This window comes from Eutrigla gurnardus, assembly GCF_963514095.1.
Source record: "Eutrigla gurnardus genome assembly, chromosome: 14".
NCBI classification, from domain to species: domain Eukaryota; kingdom Metazoa; phylum Chordata; class Actinopteri; order Perciformes; family Triglidae; genus Eutrigla; species Eutrigla gurnardus.
This window is the reverse complement of record NC_139937.1, coordinates 15,805,910-15,833,593: the sequence shown is the minus strand read 5'-3', so window position 1 is coordinate 15,833,593 and position 27,684 is coordinate 15,805,910. Positions and strand designations below refer to the sequence as shown.

Sequence of the window (27,684 nt, the reverse complement as noted above, 5' to 3'; positions counted from 1 at the left end):
ACATTGGTCAGGTGGCGAGAAACAGAACCCCATTGAGATTGTTCTTTGTCCAGGATGAAGCCCATCCAATAACCACAGCAATATAAACTCTGCTCGATTAAATTGTTACACCCCTAGTCAGGTGCTGTGTGTGTGTGTGTGTGTGTGTGTGTGTGTGTGTGTGTGTGTGTGTGTGTGTGTGTGTGTGTGTGTGTGTGTGTGTGTGTGTGTGTGTGTGTGAGATCTGCTGTGAATGTCCCAAAAAGTATCTCATCAGTCTTGATGTGGGAGCAGCATGTAGTTATTGAGTTAGCGCCCTATCATGGAGCCTCTCTATGCACAGTCATAATTACAAACCCTCATTTTTTATAGACTCGGGAGCTAAAACAAGCACAAGTGTAACAGCCTGTTTGGCCCCACAGTCTTTTTTTTTTTTTCCCCACTCATGTTTTGAGAAGGAACAGACCCAAAAATCACAGAGTCACAGGCAAAGACTCCGGATTTGTTCCTCGTCAACTAAATATAAGCCTGGAGGAGAACGCAGTGCAGGATCAACACAAGTACAGAGTGTTGCTGGCTGAGACACACACACCTTTCACACGCACACAATCTCTCTTATAGGCAGGACAAACAGTACTCCTTAATAAACATGGATGTTTTCTTTGCTGTACGTCTTAAACACACACACACACACACACACACACACACACACACACACACACACACACACACACACACTTTTACTGTAACAACCAATTTGTTGGATGTCACCCCCTCTCTCCTCCCTAATTTCATGTCAGCTCCCAATCTAATTATGGCTAAAATGCTTTCAAAGGTTAGTTGATTTACTTCTTCCAGAATGAACAAAAAAAAAAAAGTAGTTTTCAGGCAAATGTACAGAAGTGAAGAATGATCTAGATTGCTTTCCCTCCTGTGTTTTTCTCTTTGTATGTTCCTTAAAAAATGATGTCATCTGTGAATTAGGTGTGAAAACAAGTGTTGCCAGATGAGAAGAAAGTTTGGCCAGGATTTTTTTATTTTTTTATTTTATCTGTGTGAACAGGTGATTTTGTCAGGATGCATTTTTCCATGCACTCTTTACACACAGTACATACTGTATATATTGTGTGTTAGCAAGTTGTGGAAATTAAAAGTTATTAGGAAGAAAAAATGAATACTTTTGAGCTAAATGTAGAACATTTTTAGAACACGGAGTAGTCATGCACTTCAGCCTCTCTTCAGGCGCTTCGAAAAATGATGCTGACAATAAAAAAATGTTGAAAAAGAAGTAAATTAGTCAAATAATCCTGGAAAATGTAAGTATTTTCACCTGGAAACGATTAACCCCTCATCTGGTTCACAGATAAAAAAAAAAAAAAAACAATTTAAGGAATTAAAAAAATATTATCCTTGCAAACTGTTTTTTTTCCTCCTGTTCTTGATCATAAACACACAAGAGGTGTATTTTTTTCTCACTTGCCTCTCAGGATAAAATCATTGACACAACGCCAGCCAACTTTATGTTTATCCCCGTTAAAATACACCTGACTATTTAAAATAAACTTTCAACATCACTAGAAAAAGGCCAAAAACTATGATGGAGCCTCTTTAAACTATTTTTCAGTTATTTTAAGTTCTTTTAGTTCATATTTCAACTCTATTGTTAAGTCTGTTAATTGTTTGGCAAATCTTTGATTTCATATTTGAAATCGTCTCATATGTTGAAAATAGTTGTTGAGACCACCCAGATGTCTTTGTACTTTCCCTCGGTGTCCTCAGTATTGACCAAAATCCTCTTTTGTCTTGACCTTGTCTTACTGCTCCAGGATCTGTTGTAAAACAGCTCTTTTAAAAAGCGGACTTGGACCTATATGTTCACGTCTTACCCTCTTGTTATTGAGTCTGATGAGCTCATATGAGCAAAGGGCTGCTACTGAGGTTCACTCCGCTCGCCGCTTTCCTTTTTTACTCTCAATTCGTCTCGCTGTCGATGAAAACGGGGCCGCTCGGGCCCCGTGCCAAGGCCAGACCGTCTGACAGGCCAATGAGGTGAGATTTTGGGCTCACACTTTGGGCTCCAGAAGATGCTGAATGCCTTTTGAGTGGACTCAACTTTCGTTAGACATACTACAGCTGCAGGTCTGGATTTCTATTCAGAACTTGATTATAGGATGACCTAACATGTAGCTTAACGGTTACTTTTCTACTCAAAGGATCGACACGCGGCATTGCGCTCGAGGGAAGGTCACCTTCGTTTGACATGGATGCGTCGCCAATATCGCATGTTGGAGCAATTACTCATCTTTTTACTTTCATCTCTTTTCATTCCCATATAATGATTAACGTGATCACGCTGACTTGTTCCTCTCACTCTGACCTTCCTACCGGATCATCCAAGGTGGCTGTGGTTGCCTCCTTTTTTTCCTTTTGCTTGTTCTTTGCCGTGGCAGGAACAGCACCGGAAGGTTCTGTTGGAAACTGACGCCGCGTGCTGCGCTGTAAACCCCGGCCTCAGCCACCACCACCACCACCACGACCGAGTCATAGCTGAACGTGTGATTTAGAATGTTCCGACACACTGAGGAAAGGGGAGTCAAGTTCACAGCTTTACTTGTCCGCTGCAATCACCCGCAGAAATCCACCACCTCGGCTGTAACAAGTTTTGACACACACCACTTCCAAAGTTCACACCTTTCCCTCATTCGCTACATCGATACCCCCCCTTCCTCCCTCTCTCTCTCTCTCTTTGGACTCGTGGTATGTTCGCTCCGCATTTTTTTTGGGGGGGGGAGTTCAATTCCAGTAGTTGCGGATCTGCGTTGGCCTCAGTTGGCTTCCTGAGGTTTTTTCTTTTGCGAGGAAATTCCAGCAGTGTGGATCCACTGACAGGATCTGTCCTCATCACAGTGTGGAGTTGCCGGCTAGGAAAGACCCGTGTCACGGAGCTGTGAACTTTCTCCATCACCTCTCTCCTGTCAGCCACCCAGTGCAGGCCTCCCTCTCTTGCCATGCCACGGATATCTCCACTTACTGTTCACACTGTGCAGCTTTGTATGAAAACAAGTCATTCTTTCCATCTCTTGTGTTTTGCACCACACCCATTCAAAGGTGAACACACACACACACACGGGGGGGGGGGGAGGCATGCAGAGTTCTCGGGCCCAGTCGGGGGACCCCGTGTTTCTGGTAAACCGAGCCTCGCGCCTCCTAGGCTCGCTGGTGAATGATAGCACCTGTCCCCTGCAACGAGACACTCATTGTTTCAATCCCCATCTAAGGGGAGATTAGCCAACACCAATTGGCCTCACAGATCATTTCACCTCCGAATTAGGCCTCCCTCAAACTCTATACGCCGAGAAATGTGTCAGAAAATAATCCCTTAAGGGCACTGGTAATGCACATTTGTGTAGCAGAAGAGAATATGATATTGGTTCTGGTTAAGTACTGTAGTCTAGGCCACCTAGAAACAGGGCCTTTTATAATCCTGCCCAACTATAAATATTGGAAGCTGTACCGCTTGATTGTTTTAATAGCAGCAGATGTGGCAATTAACACCACTTCATAAAGCCCCCTTGTATATTTGTTTTACTGCTAACAAATGTTCCCACAAATATGACTTGATTGTGGGAATGAACATTAGTGAAATGGAGAGAGTTGATGTGAGAAGGTCTCCATCTGATCTTGTGTATACAATTAAGGGGTGTTCCCAATTGAGACTTGTCAAATAACGTCTCACTCCGTCTCCGTAAACCGTACAGCGTTCAAGCTTCCAGCTCAGACGTGTTAGAGCAGAAACAAAACAAAAAAATAGCTCACTTATGGGGGATATTTCACAAGTCTGAGAGAAATCAATTTTGAAGTCTTTTACTTTTGAGAGGAGCTTTTTTCATCCTACTGGTTTGAATTTAAAAAAGCCAGAGCAAGTTTGAAATGTGAGGCTGCCTGTCAGCTTAGGGCAAAACAAAAAGTCAGTTTTGAACATTTTGTGGTTTCGACTGTGTTGTGTTGCCTTGTCATGTCCTCGGCAGATGGGCAGACAGCCTTACAAACATTTAACAAATGGTAACCATAACAAATTATTAGTAAATATAGGTTGGGGAATGCTGGTGAATAAGTGTTCCCTTATGCGTTGCTGTTGGAAACACTCCAACATCAGGACCATACATTTTTACAGGAAACAACCATTCAGGAATAATATGTATTAAATCAAAATGTCCATAAGGTACGCAGTGTCCAAATGAATCCCATCGTTTGTCTCAATTATCAATAGAATATTAACAGCAAAGAGGTGTCTGCTAACGATCTGATCCCTTATGATTCTTTGTTCAGTATCAGGAGGCACCAGGAGCGGCGGGCCATCCTCACACCCATCCTGACTGACTTTTCTGTCCGGCTGACTGCCGCCCCGGCCATCATCTTCAGCAGGAACCTCTCCCCTGAATGCGGGCAGACAGAGGTCAGTATCCACTCAACACAGCATCGATCCAGCATCACAGCTTTCTCACGTTCAGAGTGGCTTTATCTGTACTGTGGCAAGCTAATTAAACCATTTCTTACATCTGATAATCAATGGAAGCAGGTCCTGGGGATGTAAGGATTTGTTTAAAGGGATAGTTTGGAGATTTAGTTATTTCTCCATAGTCAGTGGATGGCGGTCAGCACGCCTCCTGTTTCACGGAACAGACAGGAGTACCAGCGCAGAGTAAAGAGGGGGGGGCAGCAGCAGAACGTGTCTTTATCACTTTAAGTGTTCACTATATTTACAATATCTCCAACGGGAATCTGAAAGTGAAACTTATCAGTACTATTTTTGTCATTGAGGTTTTGTGGATTTGAAGGGCATGAATATGTTTCAAGTCTTCTTCAATCCAGCATGATGTTCATTTAGTAAATTATGGTCCATTTAGAGTCAAATAGATGATAAAGCTGGGTCTGTTTTTGGGTGTGGCTGCCTTGTGATTGACAGGTCTCTACCACAGCGTTGTCTGATCTCACAGTTTTCATCTTAAACTTTAAGCCTTTCAACCACTTCAACAACCCTTAGGGGAGACACTAGAGGTAAATAGGATAAAATGTTACTAATATATAGCATTATGAAATTTTCCCAGTTGATTACTTACATTAAGACAATTCTTTTTTGTTAAAACCTTACAGTCAGGAATGAAACTGGAAAGTTTGGTGCATGTAAAGTGTTTTTAAACACTTTAAAGATGTGCATTGTTTAATTCAATGCATTTGAAAGAGACTACAGGTGAATATAAATGTTACGTTTAAATAAGAGGCGTTATCTAACAGTCCCTTTTGGTGAGTTGAAGAGAAATCTACAAATGTAGTAAAATAAACACCTGAATGTGTGTTTTGGATGTTTTCTTTCCACGTTATGGAAGCAAAAGCCAAAAAATATCATAATTGACCCTGAAAAACAATGTTTTTGCCGTTAAACAAGGATTAGTCAGAAGTTGCGTATTTTTCTCCATCTTTGTCGAGCTGACATGAACCGCCCTTTGACCATGACCTGTTATAACCCTGATTGTATGCATTACTCTCCCAATCCATTGTCCATATGAACACATTGATGATGTGGGATGTCAGAAGTATTTAACTTTTTTCCTCTTTAACATACAGTAACTTTCTCATTAGGAATCCGTCCGCCCGGTCCGCCATGTAATGGAGGCTTTTGACCCACAGAGTTCAAACCTTTCTGCTTATACAGCTGATGTTTTCTGGCACGGCTCTCTGAGACTTCCTGCCTCTTTGATGCCTCGTCCATCCACGCTAACGTGCCCCCTGACAATGCGTAACAGCTAATCCATAGTTTGCACTGACATGCACACACACACACACACACACACACACACACACACACACACACACACACACAATGTGAGTTGTATTACTCTGAGCTATGGAGACTCAGAGAGCCAGTAACAACACAAACAGGACTTTGAACTCAGTATTGTAGATACATTACAACAATGTGCATAATAAAGTGATTTTAAAGGAGTATGCCACGCTAACATAACAGCTGCTTTTATTGACGTATTAATGCATTCATTTTAATCTCCAGTATATATTCCACATCTACAATCTACATTTTCATCCACCCCTGCAACATATTCTGTAACTATTATTGTAGCCTTATGATATCATGACCTTGTGTGTTAAATTTACTATTTACTATTGAATAATAGTAATTTTACACGTAATATGCAGTTTAAGGTTGTAGAAAGTTCTTTTTACAAAAATGCAGGACAAACTGCTGGAGTGTGGTTCAACCAGAAATATAGTTGAAAGTACAGAAAGAGACAAAGATCTCACTTGGCAACACGAGTAAAAATAGAAGAAATCAAAAAAGTCTAAATACATGCTGATTTAAAGAGGAGGAGGCTGCTGCTTCAGTGTCGAGTGCACAATGACGCAGCCGATAACCAGCTGGGATATTAACAGGTGTGTTTCTTGGAAGGTTACTGTTCATCCTATTAGAATATCAGCCGAACCAAATATGGACTGACAGATCACAGTTTGAAACTCTTCAATCCAACCACTGAGTCGACTGCAGAGGCCTCGAAGAAAAACAGCTACCCAAAATATTTAGAGCCCCAACGGTGCCACCATACCAACTTCTCTGGGCTGGAAAACAAAAATCAAAGGGTGTTTGTGGGGGAAAACTTCTTTAAATGGAGCCAAAACAATTAAACAATTATTAAATTACATATTTTGTGAATTATACGTGATAAAAAATGTGTATATTGAATAATATGTCGTTACGTCATCACAGTGGTGCAGTTTAGATGGTGTTTACACTGTAGATGCCAAATACCATTGTGTGCAGTTGCTGTAGGTCTGGCCCATGTGTGTATGTGGTTCAACCCCGAGTGTTACTGAGTGACATCCTGTTAGATGGAGCCTCCAGGCGGAGGTCTGAACTGCTGGCTGTGGGTGGGACCCTGGAGAGGACAGACAGAGGAGAGGAAGGAGGGAACGACTGAGCTCGAGGGAGGAAGATAGCGAGCGAGAGGGGAGATCGAAAGCAAACAGTCCAAGAGTATAAAACTTATAAAAAAAGACAGAGAGGCAGTACATTAGGTCACAAACAATCCTGATGTGTTCTTGAATGTCTTTCCTGCTCTCTCCACCCACCTCCCCTCTGTTGTATTCCCTCTCTCTAGGAGGTGGTGGTGTGTGGCCACTCTCTGGAGGTGAACGTGACCAGCAGTCTGGATTTCTACCTCAGTGTCGCCCAAGTGCAGCTGCTCCAGCAGCTCCTCAGAGAGAACGTGGTGGGGACGGACGCTCCGGAGAAGAGCGCCGAGGTGCGTATCGTTCATCAACAAGGAGCTCATCATATATCATATAAATGTCATGAAAGGTCACATGGCTTTACAGTTTCCCTTCAAAGATCACCTCATCTCCTGACGCATCGCCCCGAAGTATCGCCCCTCTCTATGTTGGGTGGATCCAACACATTTAAATATTTACTCACTCGGAGCAAGGCGGTTCTCTTATGTGACCTTAGTTTACTGTGCTTGTACTCGGCTGCAGCTTTCAGGGTCCTCTCTATTGTTTACAGAACAGGGAGCTCCCAGGCGCCATTTGCCCCGTCTGACCGCTTAGTAAGACTTTCTAATGGAACACAATATAAAAATATTTACCAGCTGTGGTGAGGATGGGAGTCATAGAGTGGGGGGGGGGGGGGGGGAAGGGGACAGGGGAGAGAAGAGGAGGAGGGGGGGTGAAATGAAGTGAGTTGACAGAGTGATTTTACTGTTATCTCCTCTTTGGATATTTTACGGGAGGATGTGTGGACTGACGTCCAGCAACAGCCTCGGATGAGTCAGGCGCCGCGAAGGCTTCTGTGAAGTGATGTAGTCGGATTCCAAGGAAAAAAAACTTTACTCGCTACAGATGACAATCTTTTAATAACTAATACAGACAATACAAGCAGAATCTTTTATATAGAGTGCATTTATAGAGTGGACTTTCACCTGAAAGTGACATCATCAAATTAAATACACGTCAAGTAGGCTGCACAATGAAATCACTCCATGTCCTTCTGTAATATAGGTATTATATGTCCATAATTTAAATTAACAGGAGGCACAATATTTGGTAAAGGTGTCAAAATCCCATTTAAAATGGATTATTGTCAAATGTCCTGGCCTACACATCATGTTCTACAGGCTGAAGAAGACATCATTGTTTGGGAAAAAAAGCCACAGAAATCACACCCTAATCATGTTCATGTATAAATATGAAAATAATGGTTTAAACATTATCAGCCCCTCTAATATCACACTAGTATCAGTCAAAATAATCGCAATTAGTGTTTGTTTTGAAAATCGCTCAGCCCGAACAGCGATCCAGATTTGTTAGCGCAACACAACAGAAACCTCTCACCTCTTTACGTCCTCGCATGTTGAGTGCTTCGTGTAGTTGGGCCTAAGAAGGTGCCTGCTGTGCATCTGGTTTTGATTTGGGTGATCTCGGAGCCCTCACCCCTGACTCGTAATGATTCATGGCTTGATTCTGTTGAGGGGCAGCTAACGGCTGCAGAGGGTTCATGCAGGTTCAAGGCAGGAGGAGAAAGTTCAGCTATTCTGGGAGGTCCATTAGCAACAGGTTAACGTTTACAAAATGTGGTTAATGTGCTTAAATGTGTGGGGTTTTACCTTTATTTCTGAATGTAATGTAAACTGAGCACCTGTGGAATTAAAGGTATTGCTCAAGGGCACTGTGGAAGGCGTTCTTCACCCCAGTCGTGTTTCCCAGTTTATCCAGAGATGGGAATAGTAGAAGTAATTTGTTCCGAATTCACGTCTACTGGCTTTGTTATTGCTGCTTTCAGCTGGATTCGGTGGAATTAAAATGACCCATAGGTCCCGAGTGATGTAATATAACGATCATCCATCCACTGTTGAGAAATTAAGTATATATGCTTGGGAAAATCCCTCTGCTTTTAATTTGATACCCAGTGTTTGGTCACAGTTGATGGGAACTCTGTGTTTTACCCTTATAGTACCGTATTTATTTCAGGTGCATTCGGTGTCATCGTGGAGCGTAACGGTCTCATTAACACTGAGGTCAGTCAGTGAGTTTCTTCACCTCTGTGCAGCTGCAGAGCGCGGAGGTTCCTCTGAATAAACGGCGTCTGGCTTTTTGGACACTTCTCCCTAAAACTATGTGTACCTCCATCTATCTGTGTCGTAAGACCTTTTGGCGGCCACGTCTGTCCGGCTGCTTGGCCCACGATCTGCAGAAGGGAGGTCAGTGTGTGACAAAGACGTGGGTCTGCAGAGGCTCATTCTACAAGCTGCAGAGCCCTCTAGTGGCGCATTCACGTACAGCGCCATGCCGCTCCACGCTCAGAGCTCCTTGAGGGCTGCTTCTCCTCACTCGCAGTGTGTTCTGCCAGCAGCCTGTCCACCCCCTGCTAGCACATTAGACACACCGCCATCAAATAATATCAGTAATATGTGCACTGACATCGTTTGGAGTATGAGTTTGGAGCAGGTAAAGGCTTTTGATGTGGTTAGAATAAAAGATAGAATAAAACAGATGCCTGTCCACCCCCTGCTAACAGCTTACAAATAATAATCATAAAATCCATAAAATCAGAATCTGGAATTGGTGCATGTATCTGTTCCTTTTTCTTTCTTTTTTTTTTTCCAAACCCAACTTCCGTAATGATATTTATAATATTTGACAGTTTTGTTTGTACTTCCTTTATACAACCTGTTCAAAGGATTCATTAAAACGGGTCGTGGATCTCAAGCATCTGGTGCAAGGGGAACTGGTTTTGTTGTTGTGCTTCAATAAAGCATAAAGCAGACACAGTCACCGCTGTCCCCAGCAAGAGTTTAAATTAGACACTGCACACACTCTCTCTCTCCTTTCCTCTCTTATTTTTTTAATTATCTTCTCTTTTTTTTTCTTCTTTTCGTAGTCTTTTGAGAACACGCTTGTTTGCCTCGAACAGATTCTCCACAAACCCGGGCACTGATTTCAAGCAGTTCCCATCGCCCCTCACAGCTGTGTTTTATTGTCCGGGTTAATGAATTTGTTTTGTAGGGGCTTTTGGGTTCCCTGGCAGCGGTGAGGCGAGCCAGGCGCGTGGGCAATATGTGTGTGTGTGTGTGTGTGTGTGTGTCATTTCAGCTCATTTCTAGTCTCTGTGCTTTGGGAGACGATCTGTACTCGCACATGACCGCTCACGATGACCCTCCCATGCATGCGTACATGGACGCTGTCCAAGATTGTTATTTTCCTCATAATCTGTAATCTGCGTCGCTTTGTATTGTAGCCAGTTACCACTTCAACCATGATTGAAATGCGGAGCAAATGCAAAATGATTCCTAAGCTGCCCCTAAGCAGATTTGTTGCCCTTTAAGTCCGTGCATTATTAGGATGTTTATCGGCGGCGTTAGCTACAATCCGTCACAGTTTGACTTCATCTCTGTATTTATTCATTTTTCTTTTTTTTCTGATGTTAATGATGATAAAGTGACGCTGGATTGAGATCAGGCAGCTTTCAGCAGCAGGAGGTCCCACAGTTAGGGAGCTATGAATAGATGACAGAGCAGCTTCTGGGACTTATCTCGCCGCTCTGTCGTTGGCACCGTCACCACGGCAACACACAAGTGTATACCCTCGCACACACACGCATATGTACACATGGTCCCCACATTCGCTGCGTGGTAACCCGCCTGCAGCCTTCTATTTGGAAGCTGGAACTGTAAAGCTGCTTCGCTGCTAAACAGCTGACCTGTTTGTTTGTGTGTTTGCAAGCTGCACCAAATGAATGACTTTGCATGAAACATGTGCAGATCTTCATCTTTGTCTCTCATTTCCAGTCTCACATCTTCACACACACACACACACACACACACTGCCATCTCAATGCCACCCACTCCTTTAAGCAGATTTCAGAGTGCACTGTCGGCATCACTGTCTGGCGGTCGTGCCGTCGCCACAAGCTGCCAAAAGTATTTCGGTGAGGTTTCACCAAACTGGTTAGGAGCCAGAATAGAGCTTCTTTTTTTAATTTCTTCCCAGGTCCCATGTTGGTCCGTCCCTCTCACTCTCACACACACAAGCAGAGGCAGCCCGGGTCAGCCATGTGCTTGTACCACAGTGTGAGAGGAAAATACCCTCTGGTGCAGGGGAAGTCCCGCTCGGCTTCATCCTCCACCTCATCCTGGGATGATTACACGCATGGGAAACAGGGCTTTAGACTTCCTCCAACACTCATGCACACACACTAAGGCAGCGCCCACGTCCAGGACAAGGTATCAGGCCTCACAGGAACCTCTGAATTACGGTTTTTAGTAAACACACATGGGGGGAACCTCTCAATCACCCAATTACCTGCCTTATCTCTCGTTTTCCTCTTCCCCTCTTTCTCTCTTTTCCTTTCCTTCCTTTTGTATCACTTACCACATCAGTTGGCATGGTGACGCGATACACGTCCCCTCTTTATCACTTTTCCATGCTCTTTGTCTCCTCTCATCCTTCTCTTTCCCCCCTGGTGGGACTGGCACAGCTCCTGGTTGGAAAAGTGTCGGTCCTCCGAGAGCTGGCTAGTCAAGCAGCTACAGCGGGCTGACAGCGGCGAGGGTTCCTCCTCCTCTGGAGACAGATGGAATTTGACAGTCTGTAGATTATGATATTACTGTACTATTACATGGCTGCATTCGGGGTGCAGGCAGGCTGCACTCTCCCGCAGAGCCGGACTAATGCAGCTCTATAGACAGCAGCTGGATCGCCAGCCAAGACCAACCGCTGTGAGAAGTGAATTTACGGCGGGCGCAAGCACGCTGGTCGGTAGCTGGTTTGGTTTGTCAGTGGGTTTGGACAGCAGTTTTAGGTTATTAGTGGGGAGGAGGCACTGCTTTACTGAAGCATGTCTTTTTTTTTGTGCACATTATCCACACAACCTCTCTCAAATCCACTTGAATGAGTTAGTGATGGTTTTATTTGACTTATTGTTTTAAATATGTGGAGATGCTTTGTAATAAGCATTAACTAATGATGAATTGGTAATTAAACCTTAGTTAATAGCACGGACGTTGGATGAGAGGCGGACCGAGTCAACGTGACATCACTCACTGGTTTGTGGACTGTAGGTTTGAATCCTTGAGTTCAGCATTTTGGCCATCGCCATCTTGGTTTTTTGGAACCAGATGTGACACAAGAGGGTGGAGCTTAATACCACCAAACACTAAAACGTGTTCAGGTGACCAAAATATTAGTAGTGTCATAATTTATTTCATTATTAATATCTGTAATATTAAATACAAAGTAGATGAGCTGATACGAGACAATTACATTTATATTAGTTAGCTATTCATGAACAATTTATTGTTGCACATGTGATAATATGTTAATATATTTTAATATCTATAAACACAACAGAGAGATGGACCAGAATCTTTGACAAACTATCTAAATCATGCTTATAGATAAAATAAAATGTATTAACCACTCCACAACATGTTTTAATCATCATTTCTAACTTTATAAAAGCTATTCCAGATCATATTTATGGATATTTACTTTAACAAATACTTAATATAATATAACGAATGAGTGAAACAATAAACTTGTTAAAATAGAATAAATTATAGCATTACTAACTAGTAAACTATGTTTGTATTGATGATTATTATAGTGTTACCATAGATAGTTCAACAGTCAGCAAAGACACTTTTTTTACTTGCATGTACGATGAACGACAAAACCTATGAAGCAGACCAAGTCCTCCCTCCAAATGCTACCAGGTGTTGCATTGTGGGAGCATGGAGGCCCGGTGACCCGCTCTGCCCTGCTGTCTAACGATGTAGCTGTGGTTTTTGTAGGAGTTTGAGCCGAACGTCAAAAGCACATAAGACGGCTTATCTAAGCCGTGGTGTTGTTGACAAGCTTGGCTCAGCGAGCGACCCGGGGCTGGATCCTTGTCTGTGTATGTTTAAAGTCGAGCGTTTCCAAGACCGCTCCTCTTTGTGATGAGTGTTTCATATTGTCTCGTAGCTGTTGAGCTTTGAGAACCGAAAGGTTTCCCTCTCGACCTCCCATATCCTTCCAGGACAGTGAGGTGTCTGAGGAGCCTTTTCTGGGCTCCGCGCGCCAACAGAAACAGGGGAGACATCAGACGCGGGTGAAAATCCGACGCATGGAAAAGGAACGGCGAGAGAGTGGAGACAGCTTGAGAGCCGATGGCCAAATGACGGAGAATGCCAGAGGGAACGAGGAGTAAGGGAGACGTCCACGGGGATGGGACATGACACAGTGAGAAAAGGAGAGTCTGAATCAAGTGTTTGCTTTGATTCCTGGCTCTGTCCAGAGCGTTTGTCTGTAAATGTGGGAGCTGACATTCGCTAGAGGTCAGTTCTTAACCAGCCAGCCTGGCTATTAACCCTCCCTGAGGGCCAGATCCCTTTCACCCTGACCTCTTCCCATCCTGCTTAGCACTATTTTCCTTCGCCCTGTTGCTGCTGAGAGTAATAATAAATAAGGCTCCCTGCACGGCCATCTCCTTTTCCATTTTGGCTGCCTTACATCTGTTAAGTAAGCGTCGTTGTCTCAGCTTATCTTAAATATACATATTTTCCTAGCCAGTGTTCCTCTCGCTGCCCTTCTTTTGTTATGAAAACGTATCTTCTTTTTTTTTTCTCTCTCTCTCTCCCGCCCGTTTTTTTTTTTTTTTTGTCCGTGTCTCGCTGACCCTCCTGTGTGAATCAACTGCTAATTGACAGCCAGTCATAACAACTCACCTTGCCTGTTCGGCCCCCACACCCCAACCAGCCTTCCTCTCAAAGCAGAACCGTGGCACATTTCTTAAATTGGCCCCCCTTGGAAACTCAATCTATTTGAGATCAGTAGCAGCTGAATTTGCTCCCTCCTCAATCGGTTTTGGCGAAATTGGCGTGAAAACTCCAGATAAAATCACGGAGAGGTCGGAATTCTATTAGGAGCAGGGAAACAAACGGCGCCTTTGAGGGGAGGCAGCGGGGCCCCCACCGTGAACCCCGGGATCGGGTGTCCACTCAGGTGAGGAGGAGTCAGGAGTGCCCTCTCTCTCTCTCTCTCTCTCTCTCTCTCTGCCTTACGAGGGAAACCGGGTCACACCCAGGGGACTAGTAAAAGCAGGGCACACCAGGCCAACTAGTGCAGACACATATATACACACACCATAGTGAAAAAGACCAGATCTTTTTTTTTTTTGGTCTGAAGAGGTGAAAAGAGGAAATTCTTTTTTCCCTCTACACCTGTATAAGCAAGATTCCACCTAGAATAACAGGTGATGGAGAGTATTGGGTTCTCTTTCTGTAACTCGGATGATGTCGTGTGTGTGTGTGTGTGTGTGTGTGTGTGTGTGTGTGTGTGTGTGTGTGTGTGTGTGTGTGTGCGTGCGTGTGTGCGTGTGTGCGTGTGTGTGTGCTAAAGCATACATGTGGGTTTGCGTGTGTGGATGCAAACGTTTGCGTTTGACTAAAACATCTCCGAGTGTCTGCGAGGCCTGCAGCTGACTGAAGTATTACTGAGTTCCTTCTGGACTGCTCCCATGAAACTAAATATTTACCCTAAAATTAAACCCTAAAAATTCACACATCATCCCAGGCTTTTGGGAGATTTTCCATGGGTGCAGGGACCTTTTCTTTCTTCCCCCCACGCTGTGTGTCTATGCTACTACATTATCCAGGTCACAAAGGGGTAAATTAGTATAACAATGTACAATCTACAACAATGTTTGTGTCTTTCATTATCTTCCAGACAATAGTGACAATCTTCCAGTCATTCACGTCTGCTGATTTGATGCTCCTTTGAAAATTAATACCAGTTTCTGAGGTTCTTTTAGGTCAGAAATATACAGTTTTTTTTCCATCTCCTTCCAAAAGTGTAGCCATATTGGACATTCCTCAGGGGGAACATTTCCCATACTTGTATCTGTTTCTTAAGCAAACATTATTCCATGTATACCTCAAGTGCTATCTATGAATAAATGTGTGAAATGAACGATGTCTTTGTACTCGAGGCGTGTGTGACTGGGGCCCCGACACCCGATAGAGGCTTATGAACCCAAATGAAATCCAGGCAATGCTAGATATGCAGGGATAGGTGCCCCGTAGCCACTCGAGACCCGACTCTCAAACACAGCTCAGATGTCTCGGATAATCAAGAGGTGGGCTTGATTTTTATTCCTCACCTGTTTCAGTTTGTCTGTTTGGAGCGGCTCCCGTACTTCAGATGTGCACGACAGAGATGAATCATCACATGCACCTCGCATATTCCAACACTTGGAACGGTCCACGGGGCTAAAAATCCATTCTTGATAATGTGTTCATTTGAGTTGGAGTATTTTGCCGGTGCTCCAGCCAGAATTGGAGGGAAGAAAGAAAAAAAAAAAAAAAAAACGCCCTCACGTGTGTGGTGATGACTTAGTTTTGCAGTTTAATGCATTACAGGTGTTCCTTCCATGTTAAACTCTGCTTCTGAATCCCACCAGTGCAGCCTCGTGATCAGGTCTTAAACACCTGGACTTACGGTAATGTCCTCTTGACCCGGGCAATGCAGCCGATGGATTCTGAATCATGTTTTTTTCTTGTCAGAATAACAGTTTCTTCTGTATTTGCACTTTTATTCATACCAAAGTGTCCTCTACGTCCCCCTTATCGAGGCCCTCCCCGCTAGCCCAGATGAGGGGACAAGGGGGTCTTGCGTCATCCTCCTTTGAGAACCTAACATGCAGCACATCAGTGCCTTTGTCTCCCTCAGCCCTGGGAGCACATCCAGAGAGAAATTAAAGGAAGATTACTTCAATCCTCCTCTTCTAATTTCAGCTCTGTAAATAGACGGCGAGCCAGGATTGTTCCTGTCTTCACGCTCCTCTTTGGATTCGTACGCAATCTTACACGCATTTTTGTGTGTGTGTGTGTGCACATGTGCTCATTTCTACAGGCTGGTGTGTCCTTGCAAGTGAATCCTTTTGCAACCGTGTGTGTGTGTGTGTGTGTGTGTGTGTGTGTGTGTGTCCTGGGCTAACCACAGCAGCATCGCTCCCAGTCCTCAGCGGACCACCTGGGGGTAAAACCCCACTCCTCTCACCCGTCCCGCTCCCCGGCAGCCTCATCTCACCTCGGGCCCCGACGTCGTCTCCCTCCCGTTGCTGTTTCCCCGTGACCTCGTTACTAAAGCAGAGAATACAGACGTGGCTGCAGGCAGCGCAGGGAGGCGCTTCAGAAGAACACTTTATGACCTAATGAAAGGCATCTCCGCTGCTTTTTGAAGTCCCTCAGACGTCTGCTTTCGTGAACCACCGAGGCCCACGCTGAAGACAATGCAGTTTGAAGTCTCCTCTGTTGTTTGTCTGTTGAAAACATAATGCCAGAGCTAATGACGTTAAGTTGAAAGCTCGGATGAGTGATCTCGAGGGGGGCCAGGCTGAAACCTGATGATTACGCCGCTGCGCGGCTCTCCGCGGCACTCGGGGTGTTTTTTCAATGTGTGGTGCATTGCCACACTTCACTTTATCTCCGCAATGTCAACAGTGACGCCATGACAGAAGAATTGCATTGAATCAGTGCTTTTACAGCTAATTATTGTTTTTGGCACAAACATGATTAGGAGTGAAGAAAATAGAGATACTCTTTAGTATCTCAATACTATGTTTTGTGATGCTGTCTCAATTCTCAAAAATGGGTGGCAACAAGGAGGTCCCAGGTTCGATCCCGTCTTTCTGTGGGGAGTTTTTATGTTCTCCCCCTATCTGTGTGGGTTACCTCCCACCAAAAAATGTAATCAGTCAGCCTTGGTTACCAACTAGATGGAAATAGATGATCCACTATGGTATGGTTTGGCATTTTTGCCATCAGCAACCTTTTTTTTGTCCGTCTTTGGTTTTTGGTCGTCACCATCTTGGTTTTTGGCCGTCAGCATCTTGGTTTTTGGCCGTCAGCATCTTGATGTTTTCGCCATCACCATCTTGGATTTTAGCCATTTCTATCTTGGTTTTTGGCCGTCAGCATCTTGGATTTTAGCCATTTCTATCTTGGTTTTTGGCCGTCAGCATCTTGGATTTTAGCCATTTCTATCTTGGTATTTGGCCGTCAGCATCTTGGTTTTTTGGCCATCACCATCTTCGTTTTTGTCCGTCAGCATCTTGGTTTTTGGCCATCACTATCTTGGTTTTTGGCCATCAGCATCTTGGTTTTTGGCCATCAGCATCTTGGTTTTTGGCCATCATCATCTTGGTTTTTGGTCGTCAGCATCTTGGATTTTGGCTGTCACCATCTTGGTTATGTGCAACCAGAAGTGACACAAGAGTGTGGAGCTGAGTACCATAGAACAAGTTTACAAGTTTAAGGCAAATCCACATTGGCTTCACTTTTCAGACCCGGAGGCTCCCGCTTGTTATCATGCAAAGATAGTGACAGTGGCTCATTTTGTGCTGGGGGTTTAGGGTTAGATACAGTCTGGTTGGCCTATTACAAAGGCAAATGTGCAAATTCAGCAAGGGGTGGGGTACTGGTGTGGCCCTGTGGGCTTTTATTGACTTCAAATTCTAAGCATTTCAAATTGTGGGTACAATGGATGAGATGGGTCACTTGTTATGTCAAGAGATCTATTTTTGGTAGTGCATGCCTGCTGTGATGTAAATGTTTCAAATCGTATTGCAAAAACAAATGACATTCTGAAGTTTCAACGTTCTCAAACTAACTTTAGGATTTCTCACAGTAGCTCAACCACACCCTTTCCACTCTTTACACCCACAACTTCCAGACGCCACCGTCGCCATGAAGCCCACCTCACTCAGGGACTCCTGGCATGTGTGAATACTGGGGGCCTGGATATTAGATTAGAAAATTACCCCCACACAAATCTTAAAACTAAATAGGGACGGTGACATCTAATGAGAGCCAGTTGTTCTCTACTCCGTTCCCATGAAAAGAAAGAATGAAAGAAAGAGTGGACAAAGGGAGGAAAGTCTGATGATGACGCCGCCGCTGCTATGGAGGCCAGGATCACGGCGATTAAGAGAGACCCCAGGGTGCCTCACTTTCACTTTAGTTGTAGCGTGTCTTCTAATCTCACCTTTCTCCACATCTGGCCTTCATCTTATTTTAATCAGTTACCAAATAAATTGTTGGGAGTCTCGTTGCAGCTGTCCAGGGATGTAAGACAAGGAGTTCTAATATAGATGTTTTTACACGTAGAAAAGGCCATTCATCCATTTTTTTCGGGCCCCGTTCTTTCTGCCAAGTTCCCCGTCGAGCGTTAGCCCCGTGATAACTCCGCCGTCCCGATTTCTGTTTACCATACGGCTGATATCTTGTTTATCATTAATGTTGGACGTTTGCTGATGAGGTCCATGTAGCAGCATCCGATCCCAGCCAAGAGATTATGTCGGATGAGCAGAGCACGTCTGTGTATCATATCTGAACACTTACATCATGACGCTCGAGCCTTTTCCCCCCCTTTGTTTATTTTCACTAACACACTTGTGGCGTTAATCTAGAAATGGTCTTCTGGCATTGTTTGAACACTTTATTCACTGACTAATAAACGACACTGCTCATACACACAGCCCGTGTTGTTGCAGCGATATGGGGTAATGCCTGCGTGTCCTCACAGTCACCCCGAACCCAAGAATTGGGTTTTTATAGGTGGATCCGAATCAGGTTTTGGGTCTAGATCGGTGGATCTGCTGAGGGCCACTGAAGCAATATGTCTCCTGTTGAGCTTTAAGGGTGAAATCTGTCAGACTTTTTAAATCATTCTTGATTGCCGGAGCTTACGAGAGGGGCATGGCGGGCTTGGCGAGCTCCTCCGAGGGCCTGGATCCGTATTCGGGAAGGCCACGCTCTTAAACTCGACGTGTTGAGTACAACGCTGCAGCCTGCGGAACGTCAGAGCTCTGGATCCGGCTCCAAGCAATGGCAGTCCGCCTCATATTTGTGGCAAAACTGTTTGTAAGCAAACAAATGTGCAGATCGTTTTTTTTGTAGTTCAATCAATTCTAAAACAGAGGCTTGGGTCGCCACATCTCCCGGAGCCAGGTTTTTTTTTGTTGAGCAGCGCGCTGCAGTCCCCCAGATGGACCGCATTAACTCGGCCTTTTTCGCAATTTTTCTTTTCATTCTCCAGCCCTTTTATCAGCTTGCATCTTTGTTTTTGAGCTCAGGCTTTTACAAGCCATAAAGCAACTGAAAACATCTCGGCGTTCACGTTTTCTCCTCCGTTCCTCTTCCCTTTGTTTTTTTTTTCTAGCGAGGTGTTTCACAGGCGTTCCTCTGTTTACACCAGCCATGTCATACTGAGGCCTCGCCTCTCCTCGCTTCTCCTCCACGAGGTCTTTCCGGATGGAAACTGTTCCAACTGACCCAGAGCTTTAGGAATGTCAACATGCATAAATTATTACTGTCACACGGATGTTTGCTTTCCCCCCCCTCCTGTACTGTATGTCACACAGCATCAGGGGAACAGGAGAGTGTCTGACATGGCAAGCAAAATATTCTCACTTTGTTATTCCTCTGATTCTGTCCAAAGCACAGATCGGGGGACGGAGGAGAGATGCCTGGGGGCCTGGATTGTGGGAAGAGAGAGCGGAAAGGATATTGTCTCTCATGCTGTTAAAGCCCGGCGGAGTAAACCCACCCACCAGCATGGCTGGGTGGAGGGAGCTTGTTAAAACGGCCCCACTCGGCGCCCTGAGCTTTTGGAGTACACGGTGTTTAAAATACAGTTGACAGTCACTCTGAAGCACTCGGCATCCACTTGCAAGCTCCGGGGTCACGACCTTCCATTGCTTCTTTGTTGTGGTTCAGTTGAAGTGCATAGCAGGTTGCCTTTGTTATTGAAACAAAGTTGAATGTATTAAATGACTGCCTTTGATGCCCTTTTTCTTTTTTTTTTTGCTTTGTGGCCGCTGTTCCAGCGTACAAAGAGCGCTGACTTCATATTATAAATGCCTTCCCCCCTCTGTTTTCCTCGAGAAAATGAGAGAATGAATTGCGGTCTTTATGGCATTTGGTTAAGTATTATTGTTATTATTTTTGATCAAGATGAGGTATTGCTGCATTGAGGTTTTTCTTCCATCAGCACAAAAGCACAGAGGCCTGCTATCGGCTTTATGGCCGCGGTGAACAATAGCGGGTAGCACAGCGAGGGGGCCGGACCTGTAAACTCTGATGCAGTCAAGATACAGAAGTTAATTTCCGTGTCGAGCAAGTAGCTCAACTGAATAGTTCTGTCTGGAAGATTTAGTAATATGACTTCCATGCTTTTCAATAGGAATTCTACTGTAGTTAAATGAGAACATGGGAAAACTGTGAGAAACACAATTTTTCAACGTGAGGACGCATGAAAAGCAGCTCCGTTCCCCAGCTGACCTCACCTGACTACTATGACTACTGGAACCGCCCGCCACTGGTTTCGTTTAGGGTCGAAAACACGCTGCTAATTGCGGCTTGTTTTCTCTCCACAGCTACTCTCATATCTGTTAACGTCGATAAACCAGCATATATATCGCCATGATTGGGAAAGCTGAGGTGTTGACGGCCAGAAATAGAAAACACAATACACGTGAAGTCACTTTTTTTTCCCCCGTTTTTTGGCAGAAAGCATGAAATAGTTAAGAAATGTGCCTGTAATCTGTTTCTGGCTCTCTGCGACAACTCTGTCCCCACATGCTTTTCTCTAATGATGTCAAGTTGCTGACCTACTTCACTCAACACTAACGTTCTTTTTATACCGCTGCCTTGACCTTCTCCCACAATTAGCACTGTTGTCACTTCCTAGTGATGTCACTCAACCTTTCCATTCACCAGGATTCTGATTATGTCACCAGCAGACATTTGACTATGTAGTATCGATGCCTTGTTCTCAGAATCGTTCTGTCTTCCTGCCATGTGTTTTTACTAACATTTTGTACTTTCTCAAACCGCATTGTAGCACCCCTAGAATATAAAGGATGCAAACTTATTTTCATTTTTTCCTCTGTTTGTGTGCTTTTTTTATCCCCGATGTAAACGTGGACCCCCATGAAGCTTTAATCCAAACGCCAGTGAGCATAATGTGGCTGTTAAACGGACCCTTTTGAAAGGAATAATAGTCACCTTTGTTACCTCGACTTTATTTGTTATATTCTTTCCTGTCAACTACCATGAGCTCCTCGACCATCTTAAAACATCCACATTTTCATGTTTCCTGATCTCTGAACCTGAATGGCAAGCCCACTTTTCCTTCATCTGGAAGCAATCAGGCGCATATGTGGTATTCAGATGTAAAAGTGATGTTGTCATATTCGACTAGCCAGCCAACACTGTAAACGGGTGGCATTCGGATGATGTGACATTTGCTTCCGCATATTAGCCTCCCTCCAGCCAAGCTGTTCTGAGTTACACTGACAGAAATAGGGGTCAGAAGTCGTACAGATGCACGCCGACGTGATTGGCACTTGGGAGACTCATGGTTTCACACTTTGGGGATTATCCTCCATTTTCCAGAATGTTCTGCCTAGCGACTCTTGAGGGGATGACCTCATGATTGGCTGATGAGGGTGTGTGTGTGTGTGTGTGTGTGCAGTCGCATGATCATGATCAACTAAGTTCAGAGAAAGATTGCATTGGGATCTGGAAACGGTGCTTCAGTGCAGCCATTATATAATATAATAGAAAGTAATGGTTGGAAAAGGGGATTTCAGTTGGGACCAGGCCTGCAGCTCCACTGCATGTTTGTATTCTGGATTTATTGCCCTCTGTCAGTGGATAAATTGGCGAGAGGTTAAAGCATATAGACTACAGAGCTGTAGGTTTATGTTTTCTGTGTATACCTGCTTTCTTTTTCAGCAAGTTAGCACAATGGGGATAATATAACTGAGGCCCTAAGCTCAGGAAGGAACCCAGTTCTGTGCTTTGAAAGCATAGCTGAGATCAAACCCTGGGAAAAGCGACGGACTTGATGTGTGTTTATGTGTCCATGTTTGCCAATGCGCTGATTGCATGCATTGATTCAGACTATATGAACGACTGTGCGCCGCGGCATGTTTTCTCATTGTTTCTTTTCCCCTACGCCACCAATTGTGTTCCCCATTATCCGTTATTCCACTTGTAAGCACATCTAAATATAGACCAAGAATTTGCTTAGGGGGCACTCTCTTAGTAGTGGTGGTTAAAGAGAAGACGGGGTATTTGCTGTAATTGTAAATGCATGTGCACACAGCCCGAGCTTGGGAAGAGAGACGGAGAAGCGTAAAAGAGTATCTGGCAGTTTCTCCTGGCGCTCGCTCGTTCCCAGCTGCTGTGCAGCTTATTTGTCCCTTCCAACGTCGGGGCGCTCCTCGGAGTGGACACATCGCCTTTTGCTGAATACCTTTTCAAATACCTCGCTCTTACCTCGAGACAAGTTTCGCCCGCTTAACACAACACACATGGAGACGAGTCCATGCCCTTTTCTGCCTTCGCTCCCCTCCCCATTGCTTGGAAAATCTTACATTTTCTGCAGAAAAAGAAGTGCACACATCCTGTCCTCATTAGGCCGGGGAAAGGAGAGGGATCTGGCATGGCCGATCCTATAGAAGCCCCACACATGAGCCCGGACGAAACAGAACAGAGCGGGCAGGCGGGCAGGCATGCCGCGGCGTTTTATATGGCTCTTGTTCTTAGCCTTTGATGACACTGTTTAGAATAGGAAATATCTAATAAGTCAAGTATTCTGTCTAATGTGCTGCCAGTGGGTTTAGTATTTGCCTGGAGGTCTTGAAACACTATCTCGGCCACAGCAATAATATACATTTAAAATTCTCATGGAGTGGGTGGGATTGGAGCGATGTAAGGGGGGGGGGGGGGGGGGCAGCTGTGAGTACATGCTGTAATAGCAACCATGTGCAGGTTGGAGCAGACGAGGGAGGGATAGGATGGAACATACCTTTCGTCTTTGAAAGCCCTCTTTTCCGTACGTCTCCTCCATTTCCAATTTATCACAGTCGTGTTTCGAAAGACAGCGGTAGCTAATTGAACCTGACGTTGGACCCAATAACACGAGTAGGAAACATGGGCGAGAGGCCTCAATAACGGGAACCTCATTGGAAATGATGATGATTAATGGGCCCCGAGTCTCTTCATGCTGCACCTGACAAACCTGCAGCTATAAGAGGAGAGTTTAATTGGTGGAATGAACTGGGACTACCATGTTTGCCTGTGCTTCCTCTTGTTCTATATGTGTTGTCTGAGTGAGAGAAGGTTCGCAATGTGTTTTTCTCAGCATCTACAAAAATATATTCCATGTCCATTTTTGTAAACGCTTCTGTTTATTTCATCTTTTTTTTTTTTACCCACACGTGTCAGCTGGATATAAATATGTCCAGTAATTTATTATACGATAGGTAGTGTTTAGTTTTATATGTTTGTCTCGTTCCTGTCCACTGGGAGCGAGCGGCGGCTCCTTTATAGGCTTGCAGATGGCATGCTTTGGTAGCAGAATAAAGATGGTTGTTTTCATTGTCGCTTTTAAACCCAGCAACCTACTCGCATTGATTTATATCTTCTGTCACTGAAAGGTTTTTATTGCCGCAACGGCTGGAACTCTCCCGACATCCGTTAGTCGGAGCCAAGCATAAAATCTCGGCCCCTTAGACACAATACCGCAGTCACTGCACGAAGCGATTCGATTTGCCGGGTTGAGGCCCTTTTTAAAAGACATTTCCAATATTGAGAGAAGTGCAAAATGATTTTAAGACCGCGGAAAAAGTCCCAGAGCATGACTTTAATGTCTCTGTGGCTATACGATCATCCCTTTCTTTGGTAAATTTGTCCATGGTTTTAATCAAGCGAGTTATTTGGTTTGTGTCCTCTTGTAAAGTCAGGATCCAAACAAGAAACAAAAAAAAAATGCTCTCATCCATTTTTATTTGATGCTGTGATCCATCTCTTCGATTGTAACGCAGCATCTTGGTTTGGTTTACGATAGTGCACTTTTTTTTTTTTAATACATTCGGAGCAAGTTACGCATTTTTCCTTTTGCTTCCATTTTTTTCATACAGCAGGAAAACCGAAGGTAGGCTAAAGAATAGCAGAGTGAAGCCCCAGCCACCTCCAGGAGAGAAAACAACATCAGCATCGGTGTGATCACAGTCTCACCTTCCTCTATCTCTGCGTACAGGTGCATCGATGCGAGCAGAAGCGTGGCAGCCGAGTCCCGGCGGCGGGCGTCGACTCTTCGTCGCGCCACAGCGGGACGGGGCAGGACAGCGGCTTCGGCAGCGACAGCGCTCGCATCCGCATCGTCCAAATCGAGCAGCAGAGCGGGGCCAGCCACCACTGCATCGCCAGGCCCTCCCACAAGTCCACCATCACCAAGAACCTCAGCTTCATCCCTTTCGACGTCTTTCTCACAGCGAGTAGGCTGTCCGTCATGACCTACGCTTGCTCCAGCGTTCCAAAGGCCCTCCCCTCATCGTCGGACGGGCCCAGCACCCCCGAGAAGAAGGAGCCCGGGGATAAGGTATGAGGAATGTAGTGATACAGTACAAAGGAATAATATTACGCGGTTTTAAATCAACCTCATGTGGCTTATGAGAGTCATTTCATCCGGTGGACATTCTAAGTGAATTTGAGTCCAACGTAATGACGTGTTTTATACAGTTACACGGATTTGTACAGGACATTTAGTCATGAATCTAACCCATTCCATCCGTCTCTGCCCATCGAGCTGGCCGAGGACGTTCCATGTTTGTGTATGATGTATATTAAAAAAGCTGCTCTTTACACTCACTCAGTGGGTAATGTGATCTAGGCTGATATTTAAGTGACTTCTGGGCCCCAGCTCAACACGGTCCCACAAACGCATAGTTGTCACAGGCGTTTAGTGCTCCTTCTTGGTAATAAGAATGTGTATTCGCTCACATCCACGCCCATGTCGTTGTGAACAGCCACCAAACGTTAGCTGAGTGCGGATAAGATCGACGGGATCACGCTGGCGTGAAACTTTAGTCGTGTTTACAGCATGGAATCGAATCAATGCCTCAAATAATTGCAGTGAATTGATAATGATCCATCTGACTTTAGGCGGGAAAGAGTGCCCTCAACCAGCCCGAGACCCCGCCTGAGTGTCCTCCGGCCTCCGCCTCCGCCGCTCCAGACCCGGCCCCGGCTGCTCAGGATTCCCTCGCTGGACTGACCGCTGAGGACATCCTCAACAGCAACAACTCCCAGACGGCCTCTCCGCTCCTGAAAGGCAGCCTGCTATCCCTGCCAACTCCCAGCCGCTCCTCAGCCCGCCAAGCGTTGGGTGTGACCATAGTGAGGCAGCCGGGGAGAAGGGGGGCTGGAGACCAGGTGCTGGAACCCCTCCTGTACGTCCAGGTGATGCAACCTTCCGCTCTGCTCAGCTGCCACCACCGCAAGCAGAGGATGGAGCTTTCCGTGTTTGACGTGGCCTTAAAAGGAGTGGCCTCTGACTACAAGTGCCTGGGTAAGAGAGATCAGGGTGGGGAAGAGGTACTAAAATGATCTGGTTAGTCTAAAGGGCGGGATTTGGATATTCTGGTTAAGATATGCACCCTAAAGTACAGGGAATGTAACTTTAGTAGTAAAAATGTGGATGTTAAATATGTTGACACTATTTCTTATTTTCTCCATGCCCCTTTTTCTCCCCTCTTTTCTCTTTTTTTCATGTCTTCAATCTTCATCCAGACCCAGGAAAGACTCTGCCAGAGTCTCTGGACTACAATGTGTTTTGGCTGCAGACGGTAGCCGGAGAGGTAGACAATAAAACGGGCATCCCTCCCCCTCTGCTCTCCCTCCAGATCAAAGATTTCCTCAATGGACCGGGTGGGGATCACGCACACTCAAACACATTGTTCAGCACATGCAACTCCCGTATACTCACGCTAACATGATCGTTTACTATTTTAAGGCATCCGTTTCGCATTTCGTCCCACTTCGGGGGGGGGGGGGGAAATGTCCACCGCTGTGAAAGCAGCGAGGAAGAGAGAGCACACACACACACATGATCAAAGGAACACATCCCAGAGGCAACACACACCGCTGTGTGTGCACACGATGAGCAAACAAAGCGACGGTGTTTTCTACGGTAGGCCGCTGATATCGCTCATATTCACTTTGAACAGCCCACTACAGCTTCCTGTGTAGCGTCGGCCTCCTGCGGGTTCGTCTTCCACGGGGTTCGGCCGTCTATTTTTAGACAAGATATGATATCCATATGAGCAGCTTTAAGCTAAGGTTGTTGACCTCGGGGTGTGACTGACATCCCCCGCAAATACTACAGCAATGAATAAAAGTGTGAGTGAGCTTCCCAGAGTGTGTGCAAACTTGCGATCCCTATGAGGGTTCCACGGAGAGTGTGTGTAGGCGCAGGACATCCTCCAGGGTTCGGCTCCTTGAACCCCGTAGGCCAGATGCTGCAGATGCGTACGCATACAACCGCAGACGTACGTTGACATATAGGCTGTCCTTCTCCCACATGCATGCAATCATGAAACTGTGCATGTATACAAAAAGGAGCTCCAGGCTGAACTGTAGGTGTTATTGATGATGGTTTGGGGAAGCTCCCCCCCCCCCTCCTCCGTCTCCCACACCCATCCCTTCCTGCTGTCAGCGGAAAAGCCCTCAGCTTCTCCGTCCACCTGGACTCACACAACACAATGCAGCTCTCTGTACAAACACACAATGCAGCCGCACACCACCAATGTCCGTCTACCCCTCTGCTCGTTCCAGATGGCGCCAGCAGTCAAATTACAGCGTGCGTGACCTTTCCATGAGCCGTGGGTTACATCACGTTTTCAGTCAGTTTTCTGAGCCTTGACGGTAAATATGATTCCTGTGTGATGGCTCAGGGAGAGGCAGGTTGGTGTCGGGAGTCAGAGAAAGAAGAACAGCACAGGATAGAATATTGATTCCAAAGGTTAAATAAACAGTAAAATAATTAGGTTCACGTGGTTTATTTATCTATTCCAAATCGCGTTCGGTTTAGCGTTGATTTCACGACTAAATGTGATTTATTAACAGCACGTTTCACTGAACGGGGGTTCACATTGCTCCGGTACGGCGGTTTGCGTCTGATTTTGAGTGTTTAGTCGAAGCGCAGATGTCGACGTCGTGCAATTACAGTCAGGTGTTTCCCCTTGAACTGGTAGAGAGCAGAGCCGTCCTCGTCTCAGAAGGGAAAGCTTCGATCATAATCACTCACGTTCACTCTCCCTACATGCACACACACACATATAAACAACACCCTCCCCAATGACTGAGACAGGATCCAGGCTCAGTGTGAGGTTGCCCCGGGTCAGGCTGTGCTGGAAATATCGAGAATTGACCACACATGCTACTGGTTCCCCCCTTCGCCCCTGCACGCACGCACACACACACACACACACACACTTTGTTGTTTGGTTAGATGACTCTGGTGGAGATAATTATCCTCTTCAGGGATGGGGGAGCAAAGGAAGAAGTTACACAGAGCAGGAGAGTCAGTGAAGGGATGCTGACTTTAGTGGGACACAGTTATTCCCTTTGTTTTAGAGTCTGAAAGGTTTCTCAGTCCGAACTGAAGCATCAGTTCAGGAAAAGTCTGTTTTGATGCCTCGTCTCAGAGTTTAATTTGGATTCACCTAATTTGAATTGAAACTAAAAGGGAGCGTGGAAGAACGCGGAGAGGATCGATGAAGACAGGGTTAGGAAGGAAACGTGCACCCAG

The 27,684-nt window shown here is 45.3% G+C and overlaps 2 protein-coding genes across 3 annotated transcripts in view; one reads left to right on the top strand and one right to left on the bottom strand.

The window, feature by feature from the left end:
- LOC311024283 (polyadenylate-binding protein 1A) overlaps window positions 1-27,684 on the bottom strand; it is a 477,590-nt gene that overhangs the window by 291,520 nt on the left and 158,386 nt on the right. The window lies entirely within an intron of this gene.
- The window catches only part of vps13b (vacuolar protein sorting 13 homolog B), a 317,809-nt gene that overhangs the window by 203,334 nt on the left and 86,791 nt on the right, over window positions 1-27,684 (top strand). For both annotated transcript variants that reach the window (XM_084026605.1, XM_084026606.1), the window contains exons 33-37: window positions 4,309-4,435; window positions 7,149-7,292; window positions 24,133-24,474; window positions 25,038-25,443; window positions 25,665-25,802. In XM_084026605.1, coding sequence (XP_083882731.1) covers window positions 4,309-4,435; window positions 7,149-7,292; window positions 24,133-24,474; window positions 25,038-25,443; window positions 25,665-25,802 — 1,157 coding nt within the window. The remainder of the gene's footprint in view (window positions 1-4,308; window positions 4,436-7,148; window positions 7,293-24,132; window positions 24,475-25,037; window positions 25,444-25,664; window positions 25,803-27,684) is intronic.